The 27,395-nt window shown below is 36.7% G+C and overlaps 1 protein-coding gene across 2 annotated transcripts in view; it reads left to right on the top strand.

Moving 5' to 3' along the window:
- Window positions 1–27,395, top strand: part of sema4ba (sema domain, immunoglobulin domain (Ig), transmembrane domain (TM) and short cytoplasmic domain, (semaphorin) 4Ba) — an 89,933-nt gene that overhangs the window by 37,764 nt on the left and 24,774 nt on the right. For both annotated transcript variants that reach the window (XM_051134339.1, XM_051134338.1), the window contains exons 2-3: window positions 8,981–9,346; window positions 25,051–25,211. In XM_051134339.1, coding sequence (XP_050990296.1) covers window positions 9,241–9,346; window positions 25,051–25,211 — 267 coding nt within the window. In that variant the 5' untranslated portion in view covers window positions 8,981–9,240. The remainder of the gene's footprint in view (window positions 1–8,980; window positions 9,347–25,050; window positions 25,212–27,395) is intronic.

The following is a 27,395-nucleotide window of genomic DNA, read 5'->3' as shown; positions in this document are numbered from 1 at the left end:
TTTCTGTCCAGAGTGAATCAGAAATTAGTATTTGCCTGAAGAAATGGAAAACTCTGGGCCTTGAATCACAACTGTAAGAATGCTGGAGTCAAGTTATCATGTTACTTTAACCAGTAGGATAATTAAATATGCACTGAAATTAAACAGCCTTTCATTTACCTCACAGAGATGATGGCATTAGCAGGTTTTTTTACAAATGCTTCTGTGCCGTTCCACATTTCACAGACCCCACATCTGTTATGGAAATTTGGAAGCAGAAGCGAGGACAAAAAAAATGAATCTCGGCTAGAAATATTTGCACATCTGACTCTGTCCCCGTTAGAGGTATTTTACTTTAGAGAGACAGCGGTAATGATATTCCTGGGCCATTTCATGGTCATATTTTACATTTCATCCACATTTATCTAGTTAGGTCACCCATTTAATTAAACTAAAATGTTACGCTTTTCATCTGAGAAGTCTTGCCTAAAAAAATTAGCTTGGTCATTTATGGAAGCTCCTTTTTTTTTAACATGTTCAAACTTGATTTAAGCCAGAATTTTTTTCCCCCAGTTTTGCTTTGGCTATTTAATAAGATTTTAATTAGGCTATTAAAGATCTTTGAAGGAACATATGGATGTAATTAAGGCTGGCCAGATCACCCAGGGAGGAGCGGGCCATTAATTACTCTAAGCTGGGTCTTGGGATCAGCTCGGAGACGAGGACAGCGGAAAACTTAACGATCCCAAACTTAATGATTCACTTTTTCCATACAGCACAGGAAGTTAAATACAGTAGATACTGGTGTTGAACTTTGCTCTGATGACAGAGTGCTTATGACCAGGTGTCAGATTTACTTCCTGTACTTCTGAAGTGTTTTGATACCTGTGCTGCTGAGTCACATTGCTTGTGTTCTCTGATTCATAGGTGTCCAAATGTGTATCTGATCTCAAAGTTTGCGGAACTTCTGCAGTGGACTGTTTCAACGGTACTTTGAGAGCAATGAGTCATAGTTCTGTCACACATGTGCTAGTTATTCTTTAAAGTCCTCTTGAGTCACGACACATTCCTCCTCTCGCACATCTGCTTCTGCACTCACACGTCCACAGACACATACCCACACGCACACTGCTACACCAATTGTGGAAGAAATAAGCATTCACAGTCTTCAACACACACATTGGGCTTCATTCATTAAACTTTCGTAAGCATACAAATAAATTCGGAGTAAAACTGACTTTTACAGAAAAACTCAGATTCACAAACGCTTTGTATAGAGGGTTTTCACTTGATTTTGTCAGTTACCAGAAGTGTGGCCATATTGGTGATACTCGGATGTAAACAACAGCATGGATTGCACGGTAAATGTACTACTGAATATGTTGTTCTATTTTATACTGTCTAAACCATGAAAAAAATGTGTGGAAGCTGATAAATCATATAGAGAAGGACTTAGTAAGCATGAAAGGGCATAATATTTTGACAAGCTAACATTAATAGGCAGTAAAGATTCTTACGAGCTGTATTAATTAAGATATTAGCCTAATATTTCACTTAATTGACCTGAAATGATAAGAACAAACACAAATGTCCTGGTTCAGTTTGGCTAACACAAACGCCTTTTGTTCCTCAGACAGTTTTTTGCACTCTTCTGCTTGATTTGTTATAACTTTATACAGTCTATTGTACTCCAAATGTTTTTTCCCGGTCTGACCGATTAGTACAGCCCAAAACATAACGATAACTGACCATTTTCAACAGCAATAAGAGTTTCATTCAGTTCAATGGCATTGTTTCGTTCAGTGCTGCCAATATGGCCGACCGATGGCACGCCATGAAAATACTCTATACAATGGATTTAGTAGTTAAACGTTTGTATGTTAATGAATGTGAATCGTTCATAAATATTGACAGTGACAAGCGCTGCATTTTACCCAAAGTTGTACAGTGAAGGTCTTTGCACACTGAAACTTCCGCACGTTAAAAAATAAAATACAAACTCACGTTGTGTCAATCATGTTGACACACTGCCTCTAAAAAACTTTCATCCGTCATAGAAAAATATAGATCGGGTTCAGTTTTCTGCATTTTCACATCCATAACAAGCATTTTAAGAGGTGTTTTGATATAACTTTTGACGATATATATTAAAAAAAACTCAGTGTGCAAGGACCTGAATATGAAATTTTCATATGCATTTTTTCATATTCTTCAAAATTTGCAGGAAAATTTAACCCGACCCAATTTTTTTTTTATGACGAACAAAAGTGTCGGAGGCTGTGTGTAAACATGATCATGGCTTGCATTTATTTTTTAACGTGCGAACATTTCGGATGAGAATTTCGGACCTTTACAGTTAAAAAAACAAAAAAAAAAACAAAGGGCAAATGAACTTATATGAAATATTAATATGGCATTAAAGTGCATTAAAATTCAGTGTCATCAGTCACACTTGGTAGGGAGTAGGTGTACATTTCTTTCATACCAACTAACATTTTTAAAAACATGAACATTTTCATGAATTCGAAAGTTTATGTCAGGACGGCTTTATGAACGATTCACACAAAAATTTGTTCTGCTTGTGTTTTATGAATGAGGCACATTTAATGTGTAATTTTAGTATTACTTATGTAGTATTATTGTTTTTTTTTATAAATAATATTAGGTTTGGATTTTAATTTTGTATTTTCAATTCTGATTCTTTTAAGTTTTGGTAATTATTATTGGTTTATTTTTAATGTATAATTAATTCAACAAATTTTATTTAGTTGCCATTTTTAAATTTTCATTTAGGTTTTTCTAAATTTCTAATATTTCTCTAACATTAATTTTTCACTTTGTTACTATTTTTTTTTGTTTAGTTTAAAGTTTTTTTTTTTTAAACAATAACAACTTTAAAAGTTTAAGGGTGTTGTGCTTTTAGTTGTTTTTTTGTTTGTTTGTTTGTTTTTGTTTTTGTTTTGTTTTGTTTTTCCATCCAGGAAGTGGAAAGCACTATTGCACATCTAAAGCATTAGTCCTTTGGCATTGCTTCAGGATAATTTTATCTCATCTGATAATCTGAACAGTTGTTTGTGTAGTAAACTATTTCTATTTTTATAAAAGACAGGGAATGACATTTGATGCCATCGTCACATATGGCTCACAAACTGGAAGAATTAGAAGGAAGATTATTGTATGGGCATTGACTGAATAGAGATTATTTATGTACTTGTTAACACATGCCGTCGGTTTAATTATTATTGTGGTCTGTGGATGAAAGTTTTCTACTTTATGATAATGCAAACCATTTCCCGTCTCTCTCTCTCTCTCTCTTTTTTTTTTTTTTTAACTTAATTTAAAGGACACTTTGTCCTCAGATCTTTCCAAGAAGTACCCTTCAAATGTCTCTGAATTATTCTTGTTTTCATGTTGCAGATCATATTAAAGCCATCCTGTATCAGTCATTTTTCCTGGCTAACAGCGATCGACCCACCCCCCAAACAAACCTACCAAAAAAAAAAAAAAACATAAATTCAGTCCAAACTAGACAAGTTCTACCAACTGAATGATTAACGTTTAAACATTATGCTTGTTCATTGAGGTCGCTCCTTTTAGGATTTAAGAATTGTAGTCAGTATTTGATCATTCATCACAATAAACACCTTTGAGGACCAGTAGTGAGATGATTTATGGCTCATGCATTAATCCAACAGTGGAAAAAAAAGGAAATGTGTATTATATCTCTTTGAGAGAGAACTTCATCGTCCTACTTCAGCTCCTCACGTACCCCAGCAGCATTTATCCTCTTCCTGTCAAAATTTGAAATTAATGAGATCACATTGCCATTGGTCAACTGGGACGTCACTCCAACGTTCCCAGCGCTAGGAAGGCTAATGGCGCTTCGTAAGCAAGCCTCCTGCACCAATATGGTTGAAGCCACAGCCTTGACCAGTGCATGACACATTTCAACCCCAGCATATGGACAGTAGCAGGAGGAGTTTGACCTTGTAAACGTATCTCTTGTCTGAGCTGAGATAGTGTGCCGATTTCATATCTGTCGGTGGTGAAACAGTGTAGCAAATGCACAGCAAACAATGAAATTTGTGAACTTTTGCTGATTTATTTATCAGTTTAGAATGTCATTTCAAGGTGAAGATATAGTTCAGATTAACTTTTTGTGTCCTTTACTGCTAATTTTTTTGATATGTGCCATATGTTGTTCATGGGTATAGGTATATAAGTGTTTTGTGCCTTCAGGACTTGTCTGATGCTGATAAACCCAAATCATCAATGATTCAACAGTTCTTCAGAAGATTATTTGTGACAATCTAAACCGCATTCCCTCATAATCAGTTTATCTCCTAATGCTCTGCCAATACAATTTTGAGAAGCTGTTTAAACAAGCAGCAGTTTTCCCATTTGGGACGTGAATCTTCCCTGTGGGAGTCCAAGGTCTGTCGTGCTCCAGATGGAAAAGTTGCCTTGCTTCTGTCTTCTTTTTATTAAGGAACGACTGTCAGCTAGTGCTCTCATGTTGTCTATATTAGAGCAAAGCATCCTTGCTGTTTTGGCAGTTGTACAGTAAATTGGCCTGCAGTATCACTCTTAGAGCTTGATGCCAAATTACAGTGTTGGCTCAATATTGAGGCTTTTTGAGGTAAAGCACTGATAGATATGATGATCTGCAGAAGCGTTATGGCCCCTATACACTCAAACTTTGATGTTGGACTAGGGGTGGGCAATATGACTAGTGTTGTTGTCTGTGGTTTTCCGGTGTAAATGGGCTACTTTAAAGGCACAATATGTAAGTTTTTGCCACTAGAGGGTGTATATTCAAGACAAATAAAGAACCAAAAGCGTAGTTTGATGACGCTGTGATTGAGTGTGGAATCATGAGAGTCAGCTGTCGTCACTGTAGTATGAAGCAGGGTGGGGCTGAAAGCCGTGGAAGCCAAACGAGGACGCTGGAGTGATTACTAAAGAAAGACGAGCACGATACATGGCTTGAAAGCAGCAGAGCTGCTTAGGCCACTGTCCAGTGCTTGCGCTCCTTTCGGTCATGCGTGTGAGGTAAAACAGCGCTTTTTTATCATACTAGATACATTTGAGTGTGTTGAAAGATCTGTTATAATGCTACTCTGTTCGTTCGTCACCTGTCTAATAAAATGCATAACATATTAAAGTGTTTTGGGGTTTCCATACTTTCTACAAAATAAAACAGAGGGTGTAGACTGTAAAAAAAAAGTTGTTTCAACTTGAAGTGTTCAAGCTGCCTCAAAATGTTAAGTTTTCTCAACTCAAATATCCAAGTTGTCACATAGTACAACTTAACATTGCACGTTGACTAAACTTAATTTTTTTTTTAGGCATCACAAATACTTACTTTTTTAAGTTGAAACTTTTTTTTTGTCTGACATGTATGACATCATTGGCATATTTCTCTGGATTTAAACATTCTTTGAAAACGTTTGGGATAATATAAGTACATAGTTCTGAGTAGCAATTGGGTGGGTTTTGTTGTGAAAACCTGGCAACCCTGAATATGATCAAAATCTTATATCATGATATGAGTAATTTTATTTCACGGTAACGATATATATGTATCACAATTTAGTTATTTTTGCTTTTAAAAAGGTGTTTTATGATGTCAAAATTATTGATACCAAAGAAATGTTATAATTTGTGTCAGCAGTGACCATATCACAAAAACTAGTAGGCCTACTAGCCTAAATAAAAAACAAACAAACAAACTCAAGCTTACTGAAGACAAGTAAACAGCGATTAAATAAGAATAAGAAACTAATTATAATTTCAACTAATTATTATAATGTAATCAAATGTACAAAAACACTGCATATTCTTTACTGTGTAAATGAAATATATTTCTTCTTATTAAATTTACAAATGTGATTTCATCTAGTGCAGTGAGAGATTTTCTCTCTTTTGTTGTTTGACTACCATGAATGACAAACAGCAGGAATATTAGACTGCTATCACTTTAAGAGCTGCCCAGATCCATTATACTGTTACACGTGTGTTTTTTTTCTCAGCTGTTTGCTTTCACTTAAGACCTAAATTATGGTGTTTACAAAGATACTTCCAAAGGCATTTTGACGCATATAAGTGAGTGTATTTAACCATTTAAGGCTTATAAAGCACAAACAATAATGTTCAATACTCCTGCACACGCTCTGTAAGCGTCATCTTTACTTTTGTGCGTGCCTCTCTGAGTCTCTCAGACAGTGTGCTCATATAAGTTATAATGCTTAAAAATGTTTTCAAGACTACGTGCCACAATAATGTCATGTGAGCGTGTAACCACGATAGTGATGAAATCAGAAAATCTCAAGCAGTTGACAAATTTCTACCGGTTAATCCTGTATACCGGTATATCGCCCATCACTAGGTTACACCTGATTAAAACTCAGTAATTGCACTTTTTTTTTTTTTTACATACGTATGTTTTAGACATACAGTATGTTACATTCAGATGCCTAGCGAAAGCCAGACTGCTTTTTTCCCCTTCCTCGAGCTCTGATTTTACCACACCCTATTTGTTAGCCCTTTACTGTTGGCAGTTCATAAAAATAAAATATAGACATTTGACATTGATATTAAATCTTAAACCTAAATGGGACTTGCAATTGGATTAGCTTTGTGGTTGTGCTTAAAAGGCTTGTCTATATAGCCAGAGTAATGGAAACCACTTAAGTGTTAGCCCACTGACATATCGGGCTGATGACAGGGTTGGGTTCTGTGCTGTAGATCACATATCAAGTGCAAAGCTATTCAACTTATTTACAGACCATTTCATTTGCCTGGAAGTCAAACTCCATGTATGAATTTACCTTGCTTATCTAAATGGCAGCAAATGAGGTCATCTCAGCAGGAGGCTGGAAATTATACATTTTATGGCATTATGTTGAATATCCGTTCTCAGAACAGTGATTTATGGAACGGAACAGATGAATGATGATCAGATGATCAGTGTGGGTGATTATGGTAAAGTGGGGTCATCTGTTCTCCGAACTTTGTAAGCTAACATGTAAACAGAGAATGAAAGAGTTTCCATTGTCTCATAAGTGATACCACCACTTTCAGGAAGTACTTATTTATTGCCTTATCATCCTTACGCCATACTGAGAAGGCCAGTTTACGTCAACAGAAATGTCCATGTGGGATCAGACTGGTTTCTGATGTTCACCGTCAAACGAAAGTGCACCAGAATGCTCTTTCTTTCTCTGCTAAAAAGAGCACTTTTCTATAAACTTGCTCACTTTAGCGCTAATAAAACACAGACATAGTGCCCTGCTGAGCAGTGAGTAAATATTTTATATTCATGCGATAATTCTTGGCATGATCCAAATCTTTACTGATGATTTATAGTGATATATAACCGTACAGGTAGAACACGTCTGGTTTGAGGTTTCACATCTCCTGGTGCTATCAAGCGTGACATAATGGGACTTGCTCACACTGTATTGTGGGTTTAGCGTAGCATGAAGAGGATGTTTGCTTCATTTAGAAATAGATAAATGCTTGTGAAACGAACTCTATACACATGGTCTTAATTTAGTCTAAGCGTTTTGTTAGTTTGAAAGGGGTTTGGGGCACTTTCGGCTTTTAGCGTCCCAGCTAAACCAGCTAAGACCAGGAAACCAACTTAGGCTGGCTTAAACAGGGTCAGTCCTAACTAAGCATATACAGTTGAGCTCAAACATTTACATACACCTTGCAGAATCTGCAAAATGTTAATTATTTTACCAAAATAGGAGGGATTATGCAAAATGCATGTTATTTTTTATATAGTACCAGGCTGAATAAGATATTTCACATAAAAGATGTTTTATAGTCCACAAGAGAAAATAATAGTTGAATTTATAAAAATTGACCTGTTCAAAAGTTTTCATACACTTAATTCTTAGTACTGTATTGTTAGTGAGTCCCTTGATTGTCCTGAACCGTTGAACTGCCTGCTGTTCTTCAGAAAAATCCTTCAGGTCCCACAAAGGTTTTTAGGGCAATTTTTCAGCATTTTTGTGTATTTGAACCCTTTCCAACAATGACTGTGATTTTGAGATCCATCTTTTTACAACTGAGGGACTCGTATGCAACTATTATGGAAGGTTCAAATGCTCAGTGATGCTCCAGAAGGAGAAACGATGCATTAAGAGCCGGGGGTGAAAACCTTTTGAATTTGAAGATCAGGGTAATTTTAACTGATTATTAGGGTAATTGCTGATTATAGTGTAACCAGACTTTAGCCATGAATATGTTTTTAAGATACTGAAAAAAGCACAAATGTCAGGGCATGTCAAAACTTCTCCAGGGCCCCAAAACACCCTCACACCCCAGAGGGTTAATCTGTCTTCTGGGAAAGTAGCTTCTGAAGGGCAGTAATAAATAAAAAAAATATATATATATGATATTTAGGCAAAATAAGAAAAATGCACACATTTTCATTCTGTTCAAAAGTTTTCATACCTTGTCTCTTAATGCATCGTTTTTCCTTCGGGAGCATCAGAGAGCGTTTGAACCTTCTGTAATAGTTCCATACGAGTCCCTCAGTTGTCCTCAGTGTGAAAAGATGGATCTCAAAATCATACAGTCATTGCTGGAAACGCTTCAAATACACAAATATGCTGAAAAACCAAAGAATTTGAGGGACCTGAAGGATTTTTCTGAAGAACAGCGGCAGTTTAGCTATTCAGGACAAACAAGGGACTCATGAACAACACGGGTATGTTTTTGTCATGTGATCAAGTTGGTCCTATCAGTCATCTCTCTTTACTCTGTTTATGTGGTAAGTTAAATGTTATGTACTGTAATGTAACAGGCTACCGTGAGGAAGTGGCTAACCAGGTCCCTATAAGGCCTCCATAGAACGCGTTATTCGTTTTCCATGCCTTTCTGAATACGGATTCACTATTCAGGCATTCCTAGATTAAATTTTTCCCACCAGTAATAAAACTTCTTATCCCAACTTAATGTGACTATTCTTGTGTCTTGTTTGTTGCAGATATTTGAAAAGCCTGTGTAGGAATCTACACAAGCACATGGAGACTGATTTGGGCTTTACCACTGTCCTTGAGGACTTGTTTTTTGGTGGAAATCCACCATTGTGAGGCCCTACGAAGGTGACCGCCAGTCGTCCCATCCGTACACGGTTCTCCTTTTCTGGAGTTTGAGGAGAAGAAGAAAAATAAACCAGCAAGGGGAAAGATCTTAATGAGCGCCAGAAAATCCAGAGAGAAAACACATTGAGACAGAAGGAGCAAAATGTGGACACTAAACATGACACGTGTCTCTATCCTATTTCTCCTCCTGGTTGGATGGGGTCAAGCAGCAGAAGACGACGTCACTCCTCGCCTCAGTTTCTCTTACAGTAAGTGCACAGACACTCACTCTGCCCATTTACTTAAAGTTTGTAAAAGAGCAGACTGGTAAGAGACTATAAATAAAGTCTGATGTGGAGCTGACTTAAGAGCTTTGAGGGAGCTATGGGCTGAAGATCCTGTCATCTCCTACAGACAGTAACACTTGCTAAAGTGTTGATAAACAGAAAGCAGATATCAAGGGCTGATTGGTTCATGCTGGCCTCCGGTGTGTTTGTGTGGAGGTGGATTACAGTGTTTACAAAACCTCTGTGCCACTGTGAACACAATGTGCAACATACACATGCATCTCCACATCAGTCATCGAAGAACAACAAAGCATCTATTTAAAACTTTAGAGTGGTCTCACTATTCTTCACCAGCATAATACGTCCCCTCTCGCTCATAATGATCCCTTAGCTGCATCTCTAACATAACATCTGTCATGCTAAAGACAAACCATTTCCTCTCGCGTGAATCGCAGGCGACTTTGGGTGCGTCCATTCATGTTTTTGCAGGCTTCGTGGATTGTGAAGAGAAGAGGCACAATGAGTCTGTAAACACAGTGCACTATGGCTTACTATGTTACTATAGCACTATTGATCGTGTTAGATGATGGTTTTCATCACTAAGGTACAATCTTTTGTGACGGAAATTGTTGACGCCTTTTAAGACAAAAGCGTCGGTTTTGTAAAAGCAGTGGCGTGCGACATTTAATACATACAATCGCATGTTGCGTAGTTTGAAGTGGAAATGAGACTATTTAGTCCTTGTTTCCAAGTCCACAAATCTTTTTTTGTGCAGAGACATAAGTCTTGGGCTTGCAGTGTTTGTCCTGTGTGTCTTCATTATGTTGGACAAAGAGTTTAAGTCAACCTCTATTCATTTACGCCTGTGCATCCTTTCCACATTTACTTCTCACCTTCATTTTGGTTCAGGATGTGATGGGGTTATACTAAACCTACTAAACCTGCCTGAACATGTCGATCATTTCTTTTGAGGGTCTACCTGGAGGTCTTGTTCTCCTGCCAGTAAAAAACATCTTCTCTTCTCTTCTCTTCTCTTCTCTTCTCTTCTCTTCTCTTCTAGTTTCTTCTTTTCATCTTGACTCTTCTCATTTTGCCTTTTCTTCTCTTCTTGACTTATCTTGTCTCTTATCCTTCTTATTATTATTTTCTTGTTTTGTTTTCTCATTTTGTCTAATCTCATCTCTTCTTGTTTTGTCGTCTCTTCTTTTTCATTTTGTCTTGTTTTCTCTTCTCTTTTGTTTTCTCTTGTCTTCTCATTTTGTCTTGTCTTATCTTCTCTTCTTGTATTCTCTTCTCTTCCTTTCTTGTTTTGCCTTTGCTCTTTCTCATTTTGTCTCATTCTCACTTCTCATTCTGTCTTCTCATCTTGACACATCTTGAGAAAAGATTTCCTCTCTTTTTGTCACATTTCATATCTCTCCTGGTCTTGTCTCCTTAAATGTTTTATGTGCTTGTCTCATCTCTTCTCTTTACTTCTCATTTTGTCTTGTCTTCTCATCTTAAATTTGTTTTTTTTTTTTTTGTTTTCTTATCTTCTCTTCTTGTTTTCTGTTCTCATAGTCATTGCTCTTCCTTTCTTGTTTTGTTTGATCTTCTCATTTTGTCTTATCATCTTGACTGTTCTTGTGTCTTCTCATTTTGTCTTGCCTTCTCATCTTGACTTGTCCTTTCTCTACCCTACTCTTTTCGTCTCATTTACTTCTCATTTTCTTTTTCATGTATTTTTTCTCATTTTGTCCCTTCTTCTTGTTTTGTTTAATCTCTTCGCTTTTTGTTTTGTCTTGTCTTCTTTCTCATTTTGTCTTGTTTTCTTTTCTTTTTTTTGTTTTATCTTGTCTTCTTTAATTGCTTTCTCTTCTTGTTTTCATCCTTTCTCTACCCTACTCTTTTCATCTCATTCTGTCTCTCTCATTGTCTCATCCATTTAATTGTCTTCTGTTCTTGTCTCATTTCTTCTCTTTACTTCTCATTTTGTCTTGTCTTCTCATCTTGACTTGTCTTGTGTCTTCTTTTCTTATTTTGTCCTTTCTTTTCATTTAGTTTAATCTCTTCTCTTCTTGTTTTGTCTCGTCTTCCTTTCTCATTTTGTCTTGTCTTATTATATTGACTGTTCTTATGTCTCCTCTTCTCATTTTGTCTTGACTTGTCCTTTCTTGTCCTTTCTTTACACAATTTTTTGTCTAATTTTATGTCTCTCATTGTCTCGTCTCTGGAATCATCTTCTGACTTGTCTTCTCATCTTGACCCATCCTTCCTCTTCCTTACTCTTTTTGTCTCATTTTCTGTCTCTCGTTGTCTCGTCTTTTTAATTGTCTTCTGTTTTTTTTTTTTTTTTACTTCTCATTGTTTTAAGCTCTCATCTTGTCTCTTTAATTGACTTCTCATCTCTTTTCTTTGCCTCTTTTTACGTCTCTTCTCGTTTAATTTCTTCACTTTTATTCTGGTCTTGTTTTGTCTCATCTTGTGTCTCCTTAGTACTCTCATCTTGTCTCATTTCTTTTTAACGTCTCGTCTCTTCATTTCTCTTCTTGTCTCATTTGTCATTCCTTAGATCTTTCTACTGGCTACCATTTTCTTGTAACACTTTGTTCCTCTTGTCCTTTGCTGTTTGTTCTTGTGTTGTCCCCAGGATCACGCTGTATTGTAAGAAAGAATGCAGCTGTTCTTTTCACTGCTGTTTCTCATCTGCCTGTCTAATGCCACAAGGAAACCTGCTAATTCTCTCTGTTTGAGCGTGTTCCGGTGTGTCTGTGTCTCTTTATACACTGTCACTTACCCTAATGGCGAATGCCATGCAGGTAAACCTGAATGAACAGAAAGTGTCCAGAGCTGAATTCACTAAACATAAGCTTGTGCCTTTTTTATAACCAAACATGGTCAAGTTTAACCAGCCACTTAATGTGTAAATGTGTAATGTGTAAATTTACACAAAAATGTAATTTGCGTTTAGCAGATATTCATGGACATGATTTGCATAATTTCTTAGTAAACTGAAAATGTTGGTATAACCAAATACACAGATATCAGTCAAGTGCAGTTTTGTGCAGATTTCTATATTTGGCACACACTTATAATAAACGATTCTCTACTGTTTAAATGGCTGAAATTACCAATGAACTGTTCAGTGTGTGCAACACCATTTAAATTAAATTGAGGAAACTGTTGTGGTCACACTGCAAACTTCAACCGACCGATGAAAAGCCTATGAAGTCTAAACCTGTACAGTGATGTAAAACACACTCCGATCTGCAGACTGGCACACATTTGTCCAAAGGGCCGTCCCACCATTCCAGTTGCACAAACATTTCTCTCCCTTTGCTGGTTTCCACCTTCCCTCGACTCTAATAAAGAGCTAATCTGGCGTGAATAATGAATGGGGATGTGTGTGTGTGTGTTACAGTGTGAATGCTTGCCTGCTTCTCATTATGTGCCTATCAAGAAGGATCAGGGTTTGTGGGAGGAGAAACTACATCTGCTCAGCCTCTCTTCTTTTGTTCCTCTCTTTGATACACACTATGCTGCAGTGCTTAAAGCGCATTAGAAAGCTATTTAAAAAGACACCTATAAGCGGTTTACACTAGAGCTCTGTGCTTACCCAGGCATTTTCTACTGGTAAAGCTGGGAAATGCATTTACAGAAGATACAGACGGAATCTCATGGTTGTTGTCTGCTATTTACGAGTGAAAGTTGCAAACATCACTCCATTGTGTTTATTTTTGGTTTATGTAACTGTAATACTTCTTGATTTATTACCATCGCCTAAAATTGGCTTATCCTCAGTATAATATATAGCATGCACATGGTGTTTAATTCTTTGTGGCTGGAGGTGATCAGGCATGTCTGAAGCAGTAGAGACCTGCACTACGTGCCACTCATGGACGGCTTCCAAAACGTGCATCAAGTGGAAACAGTCCATTCATATCCAGCCGCATGCATCACGTAGCTTCTCAGGTGGCACATTGTAACATGTGAGGAAGGAATGTCTCTTGTTTACTTACTTATAGGAGTTGTTTTTTTCACCCTACAACAAAAGCAACACATTAAAACCTGTACGCACTGTGCCATGTGACACTGATTTGAACATATCAAGGTTGTTTTTTTTGTGTTGAATTAATGTGTGGTTCAATATAAAATGCAATAAAAGGAAACGCCCCTTTAATTCCCCATTGAATTAAAAATAAAAAAGATAATTGCGACTTTTTATCTCACAATTCTGACTTTTTCCTAGCAATTATGACTTTTTTTCTGAATTGTGAGATATAAATGTGCAATTCTGAGAAATGAAGTCAGGCAATTCATACTTTTTTCCTCAGAATTGCGTGATATAAACTCACAATTCTGACTTTTTCTCAGAACTGCATGTTTGTATCTTGCAATTCTGACATTTTTCTTGCAATTGCGAGTTTATATCTCGCAATTCTGACTTAACGTCCAGTTCTGAGAGAAAAAAGACTAGTATTTTCTCAGAATTGCGAGTTTATATCTCAAAAATGTGACTTAACTCGCAACTCTGTGTTCTAAAGTCAGAATTACAATATAAACTCGCAATTCTGAGAAAAAAAGTCACAATTGCGAGATATAAAAAGGCAATTCTAACTTTTTTTAATCAGAACTGAGCTTATATCTCGCAGTTCTGACTTTATAAGTTTATATCACACAATTCTGAGAAAAAAAGTCAGAATTGCTTGTTTATATCTCGCAATTCTGACTTCATTGCTCACAATTGCGAGTTTATATCTCACAGTTCTGAGAAAAAAAGTCAGAATTGCAAGATGTAAACTCGCAATTGTGAGAAAAAAGTCAGAACTGTGAGATAAAAACTCGAAATTACCTTTTTTATTTACTATTTAGTAACGGAAAGGGCTCCCATACAGTAGAGCAATTCAAACAAACAGGATACATATTTTCTGTTTAAATTGAAGTAAAATTAAAATCCATTAAGAAGTCCATTTCCAAAGTTTGTCAAGACAAACTTGTTTGAAAGTTTTGAAAACAGACTTGAACTTAGATGGTTTATTGAGTGGATAGATAGAATTAAATATATATTTTTGCATATAATGTAATTAATTTGGCCTGTTTCTATGTTGATCAATGCTATTCTAATCAGACTTTAGCAAATTTAGTCTATGACACGGAGGAATTTTACAGACTGCTGTGCAAGCTGCAAAATAGACGCCACTCATTTTCATTGCGCTTCCACTGTGATTGAATTGATCTTGGCACCACTAGAGTATATTAGAGCCACGTTGTGAAATGCTGCTAGGTTTTACCAATAAATCAAACCTGTCAGACCCGTCAGGCAAAAACAAGCACACGAGCTCCTACACCCACAAATATACGTGTTGTTTTTCCTTTATCATTATAACTGCATCCTGCATTTATTTATTTGTTTATTGACACCTCCCACACGTTACCATGGAGTCCTAAAACCATCTGTAAAACTGGACCATCCTGAATAGTTCGATATATAATTATGTAACTTTTGTAAGTTGCAGGTTTGTGTAAGAGTTGTTGTTAATAGGGAAGTTTAATCAGTCCAAGTAAATGTTACCACACGACTCATGAAAAAACCCTAATTACACCTTTGTTTGCAACTTTGGAATTCTTGTGAATCATTAGACGCACATTTTGATCAAACCTTTAACTGCAGCACTTGGCGTCATGCACATTCACCCTCTTTCGTTTAGTTTAAGAGGCCCCCTCTTGTTTAAACCGGGTGTGTTTATGCGGGTTCTACTCGCCGAACTTATGTTTGACCTACCCAGAATTCCAGCGGTCACCATGGAGTTGACACAAGCTGCCACTTCTGTACTTCTCATGCTAACAAGAGAGACGTTGTGCCAGTTCACTAGACAAACACTAAACCTCTCTGCTGAACGTCTCAATAGATTATACCTGACGTCTTAATGTTTTTTGTTTCCGCCTTTCTTGTCCTTCCCATGACTTCAAACCGCTCTTATTATATCATCTGTTTTTTAATATTTCATGCTGAGTTTCTAAGTTTGGAGCGGGGAGACCCGGCCGCGCACGCAGGTGGAAGAGAACAGAATGTTTCTGAAGTGTAAACTGAGTGTTGCGTCATTCCTTTCTCCTCCTCTGGAGAAGCTCAACAGTCATTTCTCATCAACGTGGGGCATTAATGAAAACAGAGCAGTGTGAGAAGGAGCCGTACATTTCCCTTTTGGGAAAGCGGTTTGTCCTTAAAGGGGAAAGACACTAGGAGCACACTGTAAAAGAGACTAAAGTTTCCCAGGAGCACTTTGCTGACCACTTCCTTTGGAAGGAAGGGAGCAGTTGAGAACAACGTCCAGTGCAATTTTCTAAATCTGAAAGACGATTTTTATAAGATTATATCAAACATAATGGCATAAATGCGTTTGGACACAGACTGTATTCAAACGTTTGGGCTCATTAAGTTGTTTTACATGTTTTTAAGGAAGTCTATTATGCTCACTGCACTTATATGATCCAAAATAAGCAGTAAAAAAATAAAATGTATTTCAGCATCATTACTCCAGTCTTCAGTGTCACATGATCCTACAGAAATCATTCTAATGTAGATTTGTTGTTCAAAAACATTTCTTATTATCAATGTTAAAATGTAAATAGAATGTTCAAAAGAGCTTTTGTAACATTATAAATGTATTTACTGTCATTTCTGTTTCATTTAATGCATCCTTGCTGACCTCAAACATTGGAACAGAAGAACAGATATACGTTTGCAAGACTAAACATTTTTCACAGATCAACTAGATTGAGGATCAATATTTATGTAAATGGCTCCCAATAGCCTACGCAGTATCAGCAGTCTTTGCTTTTTCCGGCAATTTCAGCTGTGCTTTAATGGAGGGTGTGAGAGTGAAGAGAACATCCACACAGCTGAGATGAGCATGCATTTGTTTTTGCCAGATTCATGTGGTTTGCATTGTCACAAAAACAGTGCAAAAACAGACATGTTCCACTCAGAGTTCTGTTTTATTTCAGGGTGGTTAGGAAATATTTTAGCTTGTGTATCAACACTTTAAATGAACTCATATGTCTTCAGGACGAGTAGAGTTTGCTTTTATTGTGCTTTGTGAAAGTGTCGCACTCCAAATCTTAAGAGTTTACTAATCTAATGCTATTATAACTACTCTCACACAGCATCATTATAAGTACACTAGTTAACACTAGAAAAGAAAATAAAGAGTTTTGAGGAAAATAACTATTTTTCTCCATATAGTGGACTTCAACAGGAACCAACAGGTTGAAGGTCTAAACTGCAGTTTCAGTGCAGCTTCAATGGCTCTATTCCAGCTGAGGAATAAGGGTCTTTTCTAGCAAAATGATTCTAGCTAAGTCTTTTTCTTAAAAAATTATATTTTTTAACCACAAATGCTCATCATGCACTAGCTCCAGAGTTTGTACAAGGTGTTTGAAGTGCTTGAAGTACTTGAATTTGACTTTCTGAAATGGAGAACCCTTGAAAATAGCAATTTACTAGAGGTACTTAAAAAGTGCTTGAATTATTAAAAGTCAACAAACCTATGAATTAAGTGTTTAATTTTTTCAATGAGCACATATTTTTTCACTCAAAATTTACATAATAATAACATTTTTTTTTAAACCTATTTCAGTTAACATTGTGAAACTATTGAGCTTACTGACAGTGTCATGTAAACATGGCTAAGAGGAAGAGGAAAAGAGGAACAAATGAGCCAAATCAATTGAGTGAATCATTTACATTGGAACTGCTCTGATTGATTCAAACTCATTTCAAGTGATTTACTAGCAAAAACCAAAGAGACATTCATTTTTTTTAAATAGCACGTTTAGTGATGGTTGAAACAGAGCTTTTCGAAACTCTGAATCAGTAACCCTTGCATTGCATAATGATTCACTGTTTCGAATCGCTCCAATCAGATCACATATCACAAATCATTTGACTCAGATCGGGACTTCAAGTTGTGTGTTGTGAATCAATTGATTTAGATCGGAACTTCGTGTTTTGCGAATTATTTGAATTATATCGTGATTTTTCCTATCACGAATCAATCCCGTGAATTGAATTATTCTCGATCCGTGGTCCAAGTCCTGATCTGAAAAGATGGTTCTCGAATCATTATTCAGATTGGGACTTCGGGAGCAGGTTCACAAATAATTTGCTTCAGATCGGAACTTCACAGCAGGTTCCTGAAACATTCCGCAGCTTGAATGTTTTGTGATCTCCGGGTCCTGATCTGAAATGATCACAAATCATTGTCAGATCGGGAATTCAATGCAGGTTTGTGAATCATTTGATTAAATTCGGGACTTCGGAGCGCGTATTGTAAATCATTTGTTCCAGATCAGGATTTTGAAGCTGTTTCGTGAATCATTTTTCCTGTTTTTTTTTTTTTTTAAACAGTGGAAAACATCAAACCATAAGTAAGATCTCTGATTGAAGTCCTTGAAAATCAAAAAAGTAGTGCTTGAAAAGTCCTTGAAAGTCCTGGGATTTTTTTTTTTACAGTATCTGCATGTGTAGACAAGACCCTTATTCCTTGGCTGGGATCGTGTAGAGCCCTTTGAAGCTGTGTTGAAACTGCAATTTGGATTTTCAACCCGTTGGTGCCTATTGAAGTCCACTATATGGAAAATAAATCCTGAAAAGTTTTCCTCAAAAATCTTAATTTCTTTTTTGACTATAGACAAGAAGATATAAACATCTTAGATAACATGGGGGTGAGTAAATTAATAGGGAAATTTCTATTCTGGAATTGAACTAATCCTTTAACTATCCAAATCAAACAAGATATTACATTCTAGTCTAAATTCAGTCTGTTTGGGGTCTAACAAAGCCTAGCAAAAAGAGAACAAAAAGAATTTGAAGGAGTGGATGTCTCTCTGGGGATCTGTAGGCTGTTAGATGATATTGAGATATTTCTGTTTCAGATGCACTTAGCAAACCCCAGCGGTTCAACATGCCTTTTTATTTGCACTGTATATTGACCTTTGTGCTTAATACAAGAGCTGAAGCCTTATATTAAAGACAAGAGTACAAGCTAACAATCTTACACTTAAAATGTACCGTAAGCGTCCAAGTCCTAAATTCACAAAGCTAATCAGATGTTGATGTGAGAAAGTGCATTACATCAGATTTGCTCCAACAAGAAAAACCATTAAGATTATGATTACGGTTGTGAATATGGCTCCAGCTTCCATAGCTCATTTGTTCACCTTGACCCAAGAGGAACTGTCCCTTTTCTGCCATCGCCATAAAACGCAGGCCATATCAACTCGCTATAAATTTAAAATTTATAGCGAGTTGATAGGCTTCCTAGAACGAACGGATCTCGCTGTTCCTGTGAATGTTCCTGAAAAACTTGTCATCGTAATTCTTAAGCACTGTTTACAATTTATTTGAAGAGAGTATTTTTCCAGATTGTTTTTCCCAACATCAAAAGCAGCTTCAACAGTCAGCACTTTGTCATTAAGGCAACAGGGGGCTTGTCATTCTCCTGACACCTGGAGATGACATCATTTCTCCTTCAGCGCGTACATTGTTTACCTAGCGCTCGAGAAGGTGAGAAATAATGCGAACGCGACTGGTTTAGCCACTGTAAACACTAGGTTTACAGTTTGGGATTTGCCATTTAATAGCACGATATTACCGTGCAATTTGTGGCAAACTGCAATAAGCATTTAACTTCTGAAAAGCTCAAATCATCAGATACACAGTTTACTTAAATGAGCCGTCTGCTGAGGCCTAAACAAAACAGAGCTTTGATCTTTCACACTGACGACCAGATTGCCTCACGCAGGCGCTCTTTTCGACGACATGCGCCGTGTCTCTAATTAACTTCGGGCATGTACTGTTAGAGCAGCCGTAGGGAATTCCGCTCTGAAAACTGAACATGGAAGGGTTCCCTAAAAGCCTGCATAATTAATTTCTCTCTAAATGGATTAGAAAGCAAAGCGCTGCGGATATGGCAATCCATTTAGTAGTGGCTTTCACCAAAAAAAATGACATGTAATTGCATAATGGCAGTAATGATCTCATTCCTCACAAAGAATCTAGCATGGCTGTAGTGTGTCTCATAATAGATCAGACTGAGAAGAGACTTTGAAGATTGAGGGTCAACAAGACAAGGACGTACAAGTTATGATATGATGTACCGCTGTAGCACAAGAGACAATAACTACTCGCCTCATAAGTACCTCTTTCTCCTGTTGACACTCTCAGGCCTCTTTCCCCATGAGTGCGAACAGGATAAGCCTTTTACCCAGAATGCATCAGTGCAGTTTGGAGGAAGCCAATGGCAGCTGTCGTCATGGAATTGCCCTATGGGAACTGACCTCACTGTCAATTCAAACAATAATACCACAGACTCATTGAGAGAGAGACCGTTTTGTCTGTGGGGGGATTGGTAATGTTTCAAGACATGGGAATCGATGAGCAGGGCATCAGAAATGCGGGGTTAGTCGGGGTCATTCCGCCACCCTTATATAAGTTTATTTATTATTAAGTTATTGTAGTTTGTTCTTGGGAACTGAATTCCATGTCATCCTTAATCAGATTTGTTTGTTGCAGTTCATTTTCAATGGCACAGATCTTTCTTTGCGTTTCGCAATCACACCTTTTTAAACCGCATAAGTGGTTACAGGCAGAGATCTCGTACATAACATGTGCGAACACAAAAACCAAAACAGCCCAGTATTGCCAAAGACCATTCTTATTTGAAGTGGTCTGCATTTAATTAGTGCTGGACGTGGCCAGGTGTTTATGCAGTTCTGTATACATTTTATCGCTTGTGTTCCAACATGTTATTCATTAAATGAGCATATAAATCCCTTTAAATCACAACATACAATGACCAAGACAATGCAACAGTACAACTATAGGTGTTTGGATTATTATTACAATTCCTCACATGTAAGCCGACTTCTCACTATCTATGAAAAACAACAAACGACCAACTGGAAGTCATTCATTTTTCAATAGAGAGTAGTACGGGAGCTGTGGAGTTTAGACCGTATGCGTACGCAAAATTTTCACATCTGATGTGGAGATTAGTTCACTTTCAGAATACATTTTTCCTTATAATTTAAGGTGTGTTCACACTTGTCATGTTTGGTTCGATTAAAACTAACTCTGGTGCGACTGCTCTGTTAGTGCGGTTCATTGGAGTAAGTGTGAACGCTGCCATCTGAACGACGAGTCTCGGTCCACTTCCAAACGAACTGTGGTGCGTTTTGAATTAAATGTGAATGCAACAATATATATGTCACTCAGCCCGAACATTTAAGTTGTGAACGTATCACTATGCCTTTAGTTTCGGTATCTTTAGGTTCGCTGTCTAAAATGCCAGTGTGAACGCTAAGCGGACCAGAACCAAATGTATCATTGTCCTTTTTGGACCGGACCAAATGAACCAAACAAACCAAACTACAAGTGTGTACACACTCTTATTCACCCCCCCCATGTCATCTAAGATGATTATGTCTTTCTTTCTTCAGTCGAAAAGAAATTAGGGTTTTTGAGGAAAACATTCCAGGATTTTTCTCCATATAGTAAACATCAGTGGGTCCAAATTGCAGTTTCAATGCAGCTCCAAAGGGCAAAACACGATCCCAGCCGAGGAATAAGGGTCTTAACTAACAAAACAATGTCATTTTCTAAAATAAAATGACAAATGTATATACTTTTTAGGCACAAATGCTCGTCTTGCACTAGCTGGACTCCACGCATTAAGTAATTAAACTGGAAAGGTCACACGTAGTGACCAAAGCGAATGTGCAAAGAAAGTCAAATGTCCTTTACAAAAAAAGATGATTTTAAAGTTGGACAAAATGAGAGTGAGTTTTTTGGCCTACCCTACCTTTTTGAACCAAAGTACACAAATGAAGAACCAACCATGACCTTTCCAATGTGATTTTGTAATGCGTGAAGAGGCGGATACGCATCGCAGAGGTAGGATGGGATCATGTAGAGCCCTCTGAAGCTGCACTGAAACTCAACCTGATATAATATTGAAAAATCACCTGTGAGAACATTTTGCAATACGTACCAATAGGTACATATCAGTTTCTAACAGAAACTGTGAACAGTGAGCACTTGTAATTGTTTTCGTACACAGTTATGATTACAGTTCCATATGTTTTGCCTTCCAGACGTAATGAGCTTGAAAATTGGATGCGGAATCCATGGGTACGAATCCCGTGAAAAACCTGACTCATGATGAAAGAGCTGAAAGATGAGAGATTGAAAAACAAGCTAATACGTCTTAATGCTTATACATCACATTTGCTTTTGTTCATACTATCAGGTAGGTTCAGGTGTAGTGGAGATGGGATGTTATTTTAAAACATCACGGAGCATTAGAGTTATAGCTCCACTCAACGGACAAGTCAAAACTACAGTGACGCCTACAAAACCAACGTCACATAAAATGTACTATGTGTACGTTCATCTGTTCTGGGGAAAAACCCAAACACTCTTTCAGCACCACTAAGTGGACATTTCTGTTGGAAACTGCAGTAATATGTACTTATTGGTACGTGTTTAGTGTCTCGCAAAAACGAGGTACAGGTACATTTTCGTCATGAGACCAGCTTGTTAAAACTGCCATTTGGACCTTCAAACCATTGGCCTTCACTATATGGTTTTTCTTAAAAACTTAAATTTCTTTTTGACTGAAGGATAAACGACATGAACATCTTGGATGACATGGGCGTGAGTAAATTATCAGGTAATTTTTATTCTGGAAGTGAACTAATCCTTTAAGTAACACTTACTGTAATAGCTGAAACACAACCGACTGTCATCATTTAGATTTTATAGCGAAGTGTTCACAGTAAAACATTCACATGTGTGATTTTCCCCTAATGGGGCACAATTATTTGCCTCATTGTGTGAGCTACGGGGAAAACGCTACAGCGGCGGCACTCTGGAGAATAATTGGGGAACGGTTTCTGCCTGTGCAAATCCCACTTAAGCCCTGTTTGGTTGCAGCTATTGCCCTTTGTCCCTGTCTAGCTAAATCGCCATTAAATTTCTCTCCAAACCCTGTGAAACGAATGCTGTCGCTGTTGAGTGGTGCCCCGTTTCATCCTGTAATCAGAGAGAGGGGAAATACGAGACACACAGAGGCAGAGACCCCAGTAGCGTGCCACTAATGTGCTGTGTTGATCCCCTCCTGTGGTTTAGCAGACTGGCTTCGGTTGTAATAAGCCCTCCTGGCTGAGGGCTGATGCCCTATTATTACCACATTGTCTCCCCGGGGTTCAGGAAGCGAGCGCGCAGACCCTCTGCAGCAGCTCCCAGAGACACGGCTGCTTTTAGAGTCTTACCTCAGCTCAGAGTCACCCATGGGAGCATAATCAGTGTAATGATTACATGCTATGTAAGACCTACCAGAAGTGAATGTCTTGCAAGGATTCTGTAAATCATGTAAATCAATAGTATGCCACGATAGCTTTAGCATTTATACCCAATGACCTTGTATTTTATATGGTACTGGTGAGCATTATGCTTGTTTTTCCGAAGTCTGAAATGAAACCAGCAACCTGTTATTATTATTATTATTATTATTATTTTATTTTCTCTGAATTTTAAACTGAAATAGGATGAGGTATTTGACATTGAAAAATGCTATTTCACGTTTAAACATTATGCTTTTTTTCAAAACAGATTTCCTGAATACTCCTGATTCATTTTATTTTATTTTATTTTATGAATTTTAAACTGGAATAGGAAGTATCTGACAGAAAAATGTCAATTTACGTTTAAACGTTATTCTTTTTTTCAAAACTGATTTTCTGAATACTTCTGATTTAATTTTATTATTTTATTTTAAACTGGAATAGGATGAAATATTAGATAAAGAACAATGTAATGTCTTCTAAACAGATTTCCTGAATACTCCTGATTTATTATTTTATTTTTTATTTCTCTGAATTAAAAACTGGAATAGGAGGAAGTATTTTATTTTATTTTATTTTATTTTGTTTTATTTTAAACTGGAATAGGATGAAATATTAGATAAAGAATAATGTAATGTATTCTAAACAGATTCCTGATTTTCAGTTAAATTAAATTAATTTTTTATTTTATTAAATAATATTTTTTATTTCATTTTATATTTCTGAATTAAAAACTGGAATAGGAGGAAGTATTTGACAGAAAAATCCCAGTTCACATTTAAACATTGTTTTTGTTTTTTTTGTTTTGTTTTCCTAAACAGATTTCCTGAATACTCCTCTTTTTATTTTATTTTATTTTATTTTATTTTAAACTGGAATAGGAAGAAATATTAGATAAAAAATAATAATGTAATGTATTCTAAACAGATTCCTGATTTTTAATTAAATTAAATTAAATGTATTTTTTATTTCTTTTTATATTTCTGAATTAAAAAACTGGAATAGGGGGAAGTATTTGACAGAAAAATCCCAGTTCACATTTAAACGTTTTTTTTTTTTTTTTTTTTTTTTTTTTTTTCAAAACAGATTTCTGGAATACTCCTATTTTTATTTTATTTTATTTTATTTTATTTTATTTTATTTTATTTTATTTTATTTTATTTTATTTTATTTTCCTGAATACTCCTGATGTATTTTTTATTTTATTTTATTTTATTTTATTTTATTTTATTTAAACTGTAATAGGAGGAAGTACGTGACAGAAAAAAAATATCAGTTCACTAATACATTTTTTTTCTTTTGGCTTTCATTTCTGTGTACATTGGACTGAAAGACAAGTGTGATTCAACCATTAAGCCACTGACAGATGAGGCGAACATTTTGTCATCTGTCATGTAGTGGTGAAGTTTGTATTTACAGCCTGCTGACATTGATTCGACATGCATCTTAAGACCAGAGGAGCTGCTATCTTGGAATGATGTCATTGTAGCATGGGAGTAGGCCTACTGCCTTGCTCTGCCAGCCTATGGAGAGACGAGATGAAAGCGCGTTTCCACACATTTCATTTTACACAGTCTGAATCACCACCAAATTCTCAAGTGGCTCGTCTGAAGTCATAACAAAGCCACGATAAAGTATTCTACAGAGAATTTGAGCACAGTGCCCCTAACTCTCTTAACAAACACCCCCTACTGGTAGGAAATATACTGCATCTTATTGATGCCGTTGTCATGGAAACAGAGAAACAGCCTGCAGGAGCTGCCATGATAATGATGCAGTGCAGTATCTTTGATTAAGACATGAACATCTGTCTCTAAGCTAGATGTGGCCACACAAATGCTCATTCAACATTGATTCAGATACTTTTGTCACTGTAACAGGTTTTAGCTTCCTCACTGCAGGCCAGTATGAAAACATTTGACGTTATTATCTAATACACTATTCTGTCATGCAGTGGTTCTCAAACGACCCATGAAATAAAAAAAGAAAAGAAAAGAAATAAAATAAAATAAAATAAAATAAAATAAAATAAAATAAATTTGACAATAAACATATAATACAATTATTTCTTTTTAATATTAACATATTTAAATGTTTGATTTTATTGTATTTTTATTCATTTTTGTACAATAATATTATACAAAGCTACTATGTAAAATCTGTACCCTGAAGAAAAATTGTCTGAAAAGCATGATTGCATATCTGACTTTTGCACATTTATCATATTTCCAGTAGTAAATCTTTTTGGCTCGGTTTTGCTGACATTCTTCCCTCTCCCTCACTTTTTCCATATCTGCTCATAGATGCAAACGAGAGGTCGGCCAAGAGATTTTCACCCAATGGAGTCTTCAATTACACCTCTCTGCTCCTCAGTAAAGAGGATAACATGCTGTACGTTGGCGCTCGAGAGACTCTCTTCGCACTCAATATCAGCGATATCAGCAGAACACAGCTGCAGCGTAATGTGAGTATGTCTGTGTGTTTGATTTTGGAGGATGTATAAGATTGTGCATTAGTAAACGAGTGGAATATCATTAATGTTGAGTATAGGCATCACTTAAGCACATCCATAAGCAGGGCTGGGCGATACGGCAAAAAATTAATAAAATATTTTATCTAGTCAACTTGAAAATGTAACTACAACATGATTCAAGTAACCTTTTCTTTAATAATCCTCTAGTTAAAGAAAATTCTATTCCAAGTGCACCACATAAGATGTAACTGTTAAACAAATCACTTGTTAAATATCTGATGCATAAACTACATCTTGTAAAACTTGTCTTATACATATTATATGTTCAGAAATAATGCTTTTAAAAAACTCAAGGTAATTCAAATTCAAAATGACTGAAGGTATAACACCATTAGACTATTATTAAATACAAAGTTCTGGCATGAAACTCTACATGGCGCAGTCCGATAGGTCTAACTCAGTCTGACATAATCACATCATTATCACATGGCACACGGTAGCCAATGAGCTTGCTGCTCAACATTCAAATATATGACTTGTGCTTGCTGTAGCAGTTTGCAGTTTGCTTCAGAAACCCTTCACCTTCCCCAGCTCCACCTGTATAGATCTGCTACGAGGTGATTCATGTATGCCATACAGGGGTTATTTCATGTATGTTATATATACAGCAGCAGTATTTCTTACGTGCCCACTGTACTTGCTCCGCTGCAGCAGCAGTGAAGCAGGTCTATCACACCGTGACCAAATGCATTAAAGGAGTCGACTTCCAGAACAACAATCACAAATAATTTACTCACCCCCTTGTCATCCAAGATGCTCATGTCTTTCTGTCTTCATTCGTGAAGAAATTATGGTTTTTGAGGAAAGCATTTCAGGATTTTTCTTCATATAATGGACTTTTTGAACTTCCAAAATGTCGTTGAAATGCAGCTTCAAAAGGCTCTAAACGATCCCAGCCGAAGAAGAAGGGTCTTATCTAGCGAAACGATCTGTCATTGTTTTTGGAAAATAAAAAAAATGTGTATACTTTTTAAGCACAAAAGCTTGTGTAGCACAGGCTCTGGGATGCGCGTTCACATACTATTGAATCATGTCGAAAGGTCACGCCGAATGTAGGCGGAACCACAGACCCAGTGTTTACAAAGCGAATGTGCAAAGACAAAGAAAGTGCAAGTAAGTCAAACGCTGTTTACAAACAAAAAGGTACAACGATGTCAGATGATTCTGGAGTTGTAGGAGAAAATAACATGGAGTTTTTCGACATACTCTACCTTTTTGAGCTGGAGTACACAGACGATGAACTTGTGGTGATTCGAAGACGTGATTTGTAGTAGTGATGGGAAGTTCGGATCATTTTACCGATTCGGACCTTTGAGTCTCGTTCAGCAAAATGAACGAATCTTTTTTTGAGTCATTTTGTTCATTTTAGCAAAATCAGCATCACGTGACACCCATAAGATGAAGAACAAATGACTTGAAAAACCTGAAGACTCGAAACAGGAGAACTAGTTCAGAACCTGAGTACAGAACCTAACAGGATGTTGCGCATGCGCGACTGAACGAATCACCCCGAGACGACTCGTTCTTCCCGAGTCACATTAAAGATTCCACTGCTTTTCCATTGTTTTTCTATGTAAACATGGACATGTTTGACTGTTGCACTCGCGTCTCTTGCAGCGTTTCATGCATGAAACGGCATTATAAAAACATGCTCATTTAAAAAATGTTCACTTCCATCTTCTTGCATGTTTTTCCTATTCCACTGCCTCCATCGCATCTTAACATAGCGGTATGAATGCGTCAGACGTGAGTGGTTAATCACACATGCTGACATGCGGTTGGATCGTTCTTTTCTTGATACTCTTATCACTGGAATATTATCAAAATGTCTAATTCTAACGTTTGGTAATATTTCTATTCACAATTGTGATTCCTCAAATTCTAAAAAATAAAATCGTGGCAAAACATTAAATTCGAATTAATTGATAAAATCGGAAAAATCGGAAAAATCACCCAGCCCTACCTATACGTTTTGTATGCATATGAGCGTGAATACAAGTAAAGTGGGTCAATTTTTTCCTGAAAACCTATCATTGATATCACTGGTAAAAAAAAAAAAAACGATCCAAATGGCTAAAAGTAGCCTTAAAGGGATAGTTCGCCCAGAAATAAAAA

The sequence above is a fragment of the Labeo rohita genome, chromosome 18, assembly GCF_022985175.1.
Source record: "Labeo rohita strain BAU-BD-2019 chromosome 18, IGBB_LRoh.1.0, whole genome shotgun sequence".
Classification (NCBI taxonomy): Eukaryota; Metazoa; Chordata; class Actinopteri; order Cypriniformes; family Cyprinidae; genus Labeo; species Labeo rohita.
This window is presented reverse-complemented; position numbering and strand designations above follow the sequence as displayed.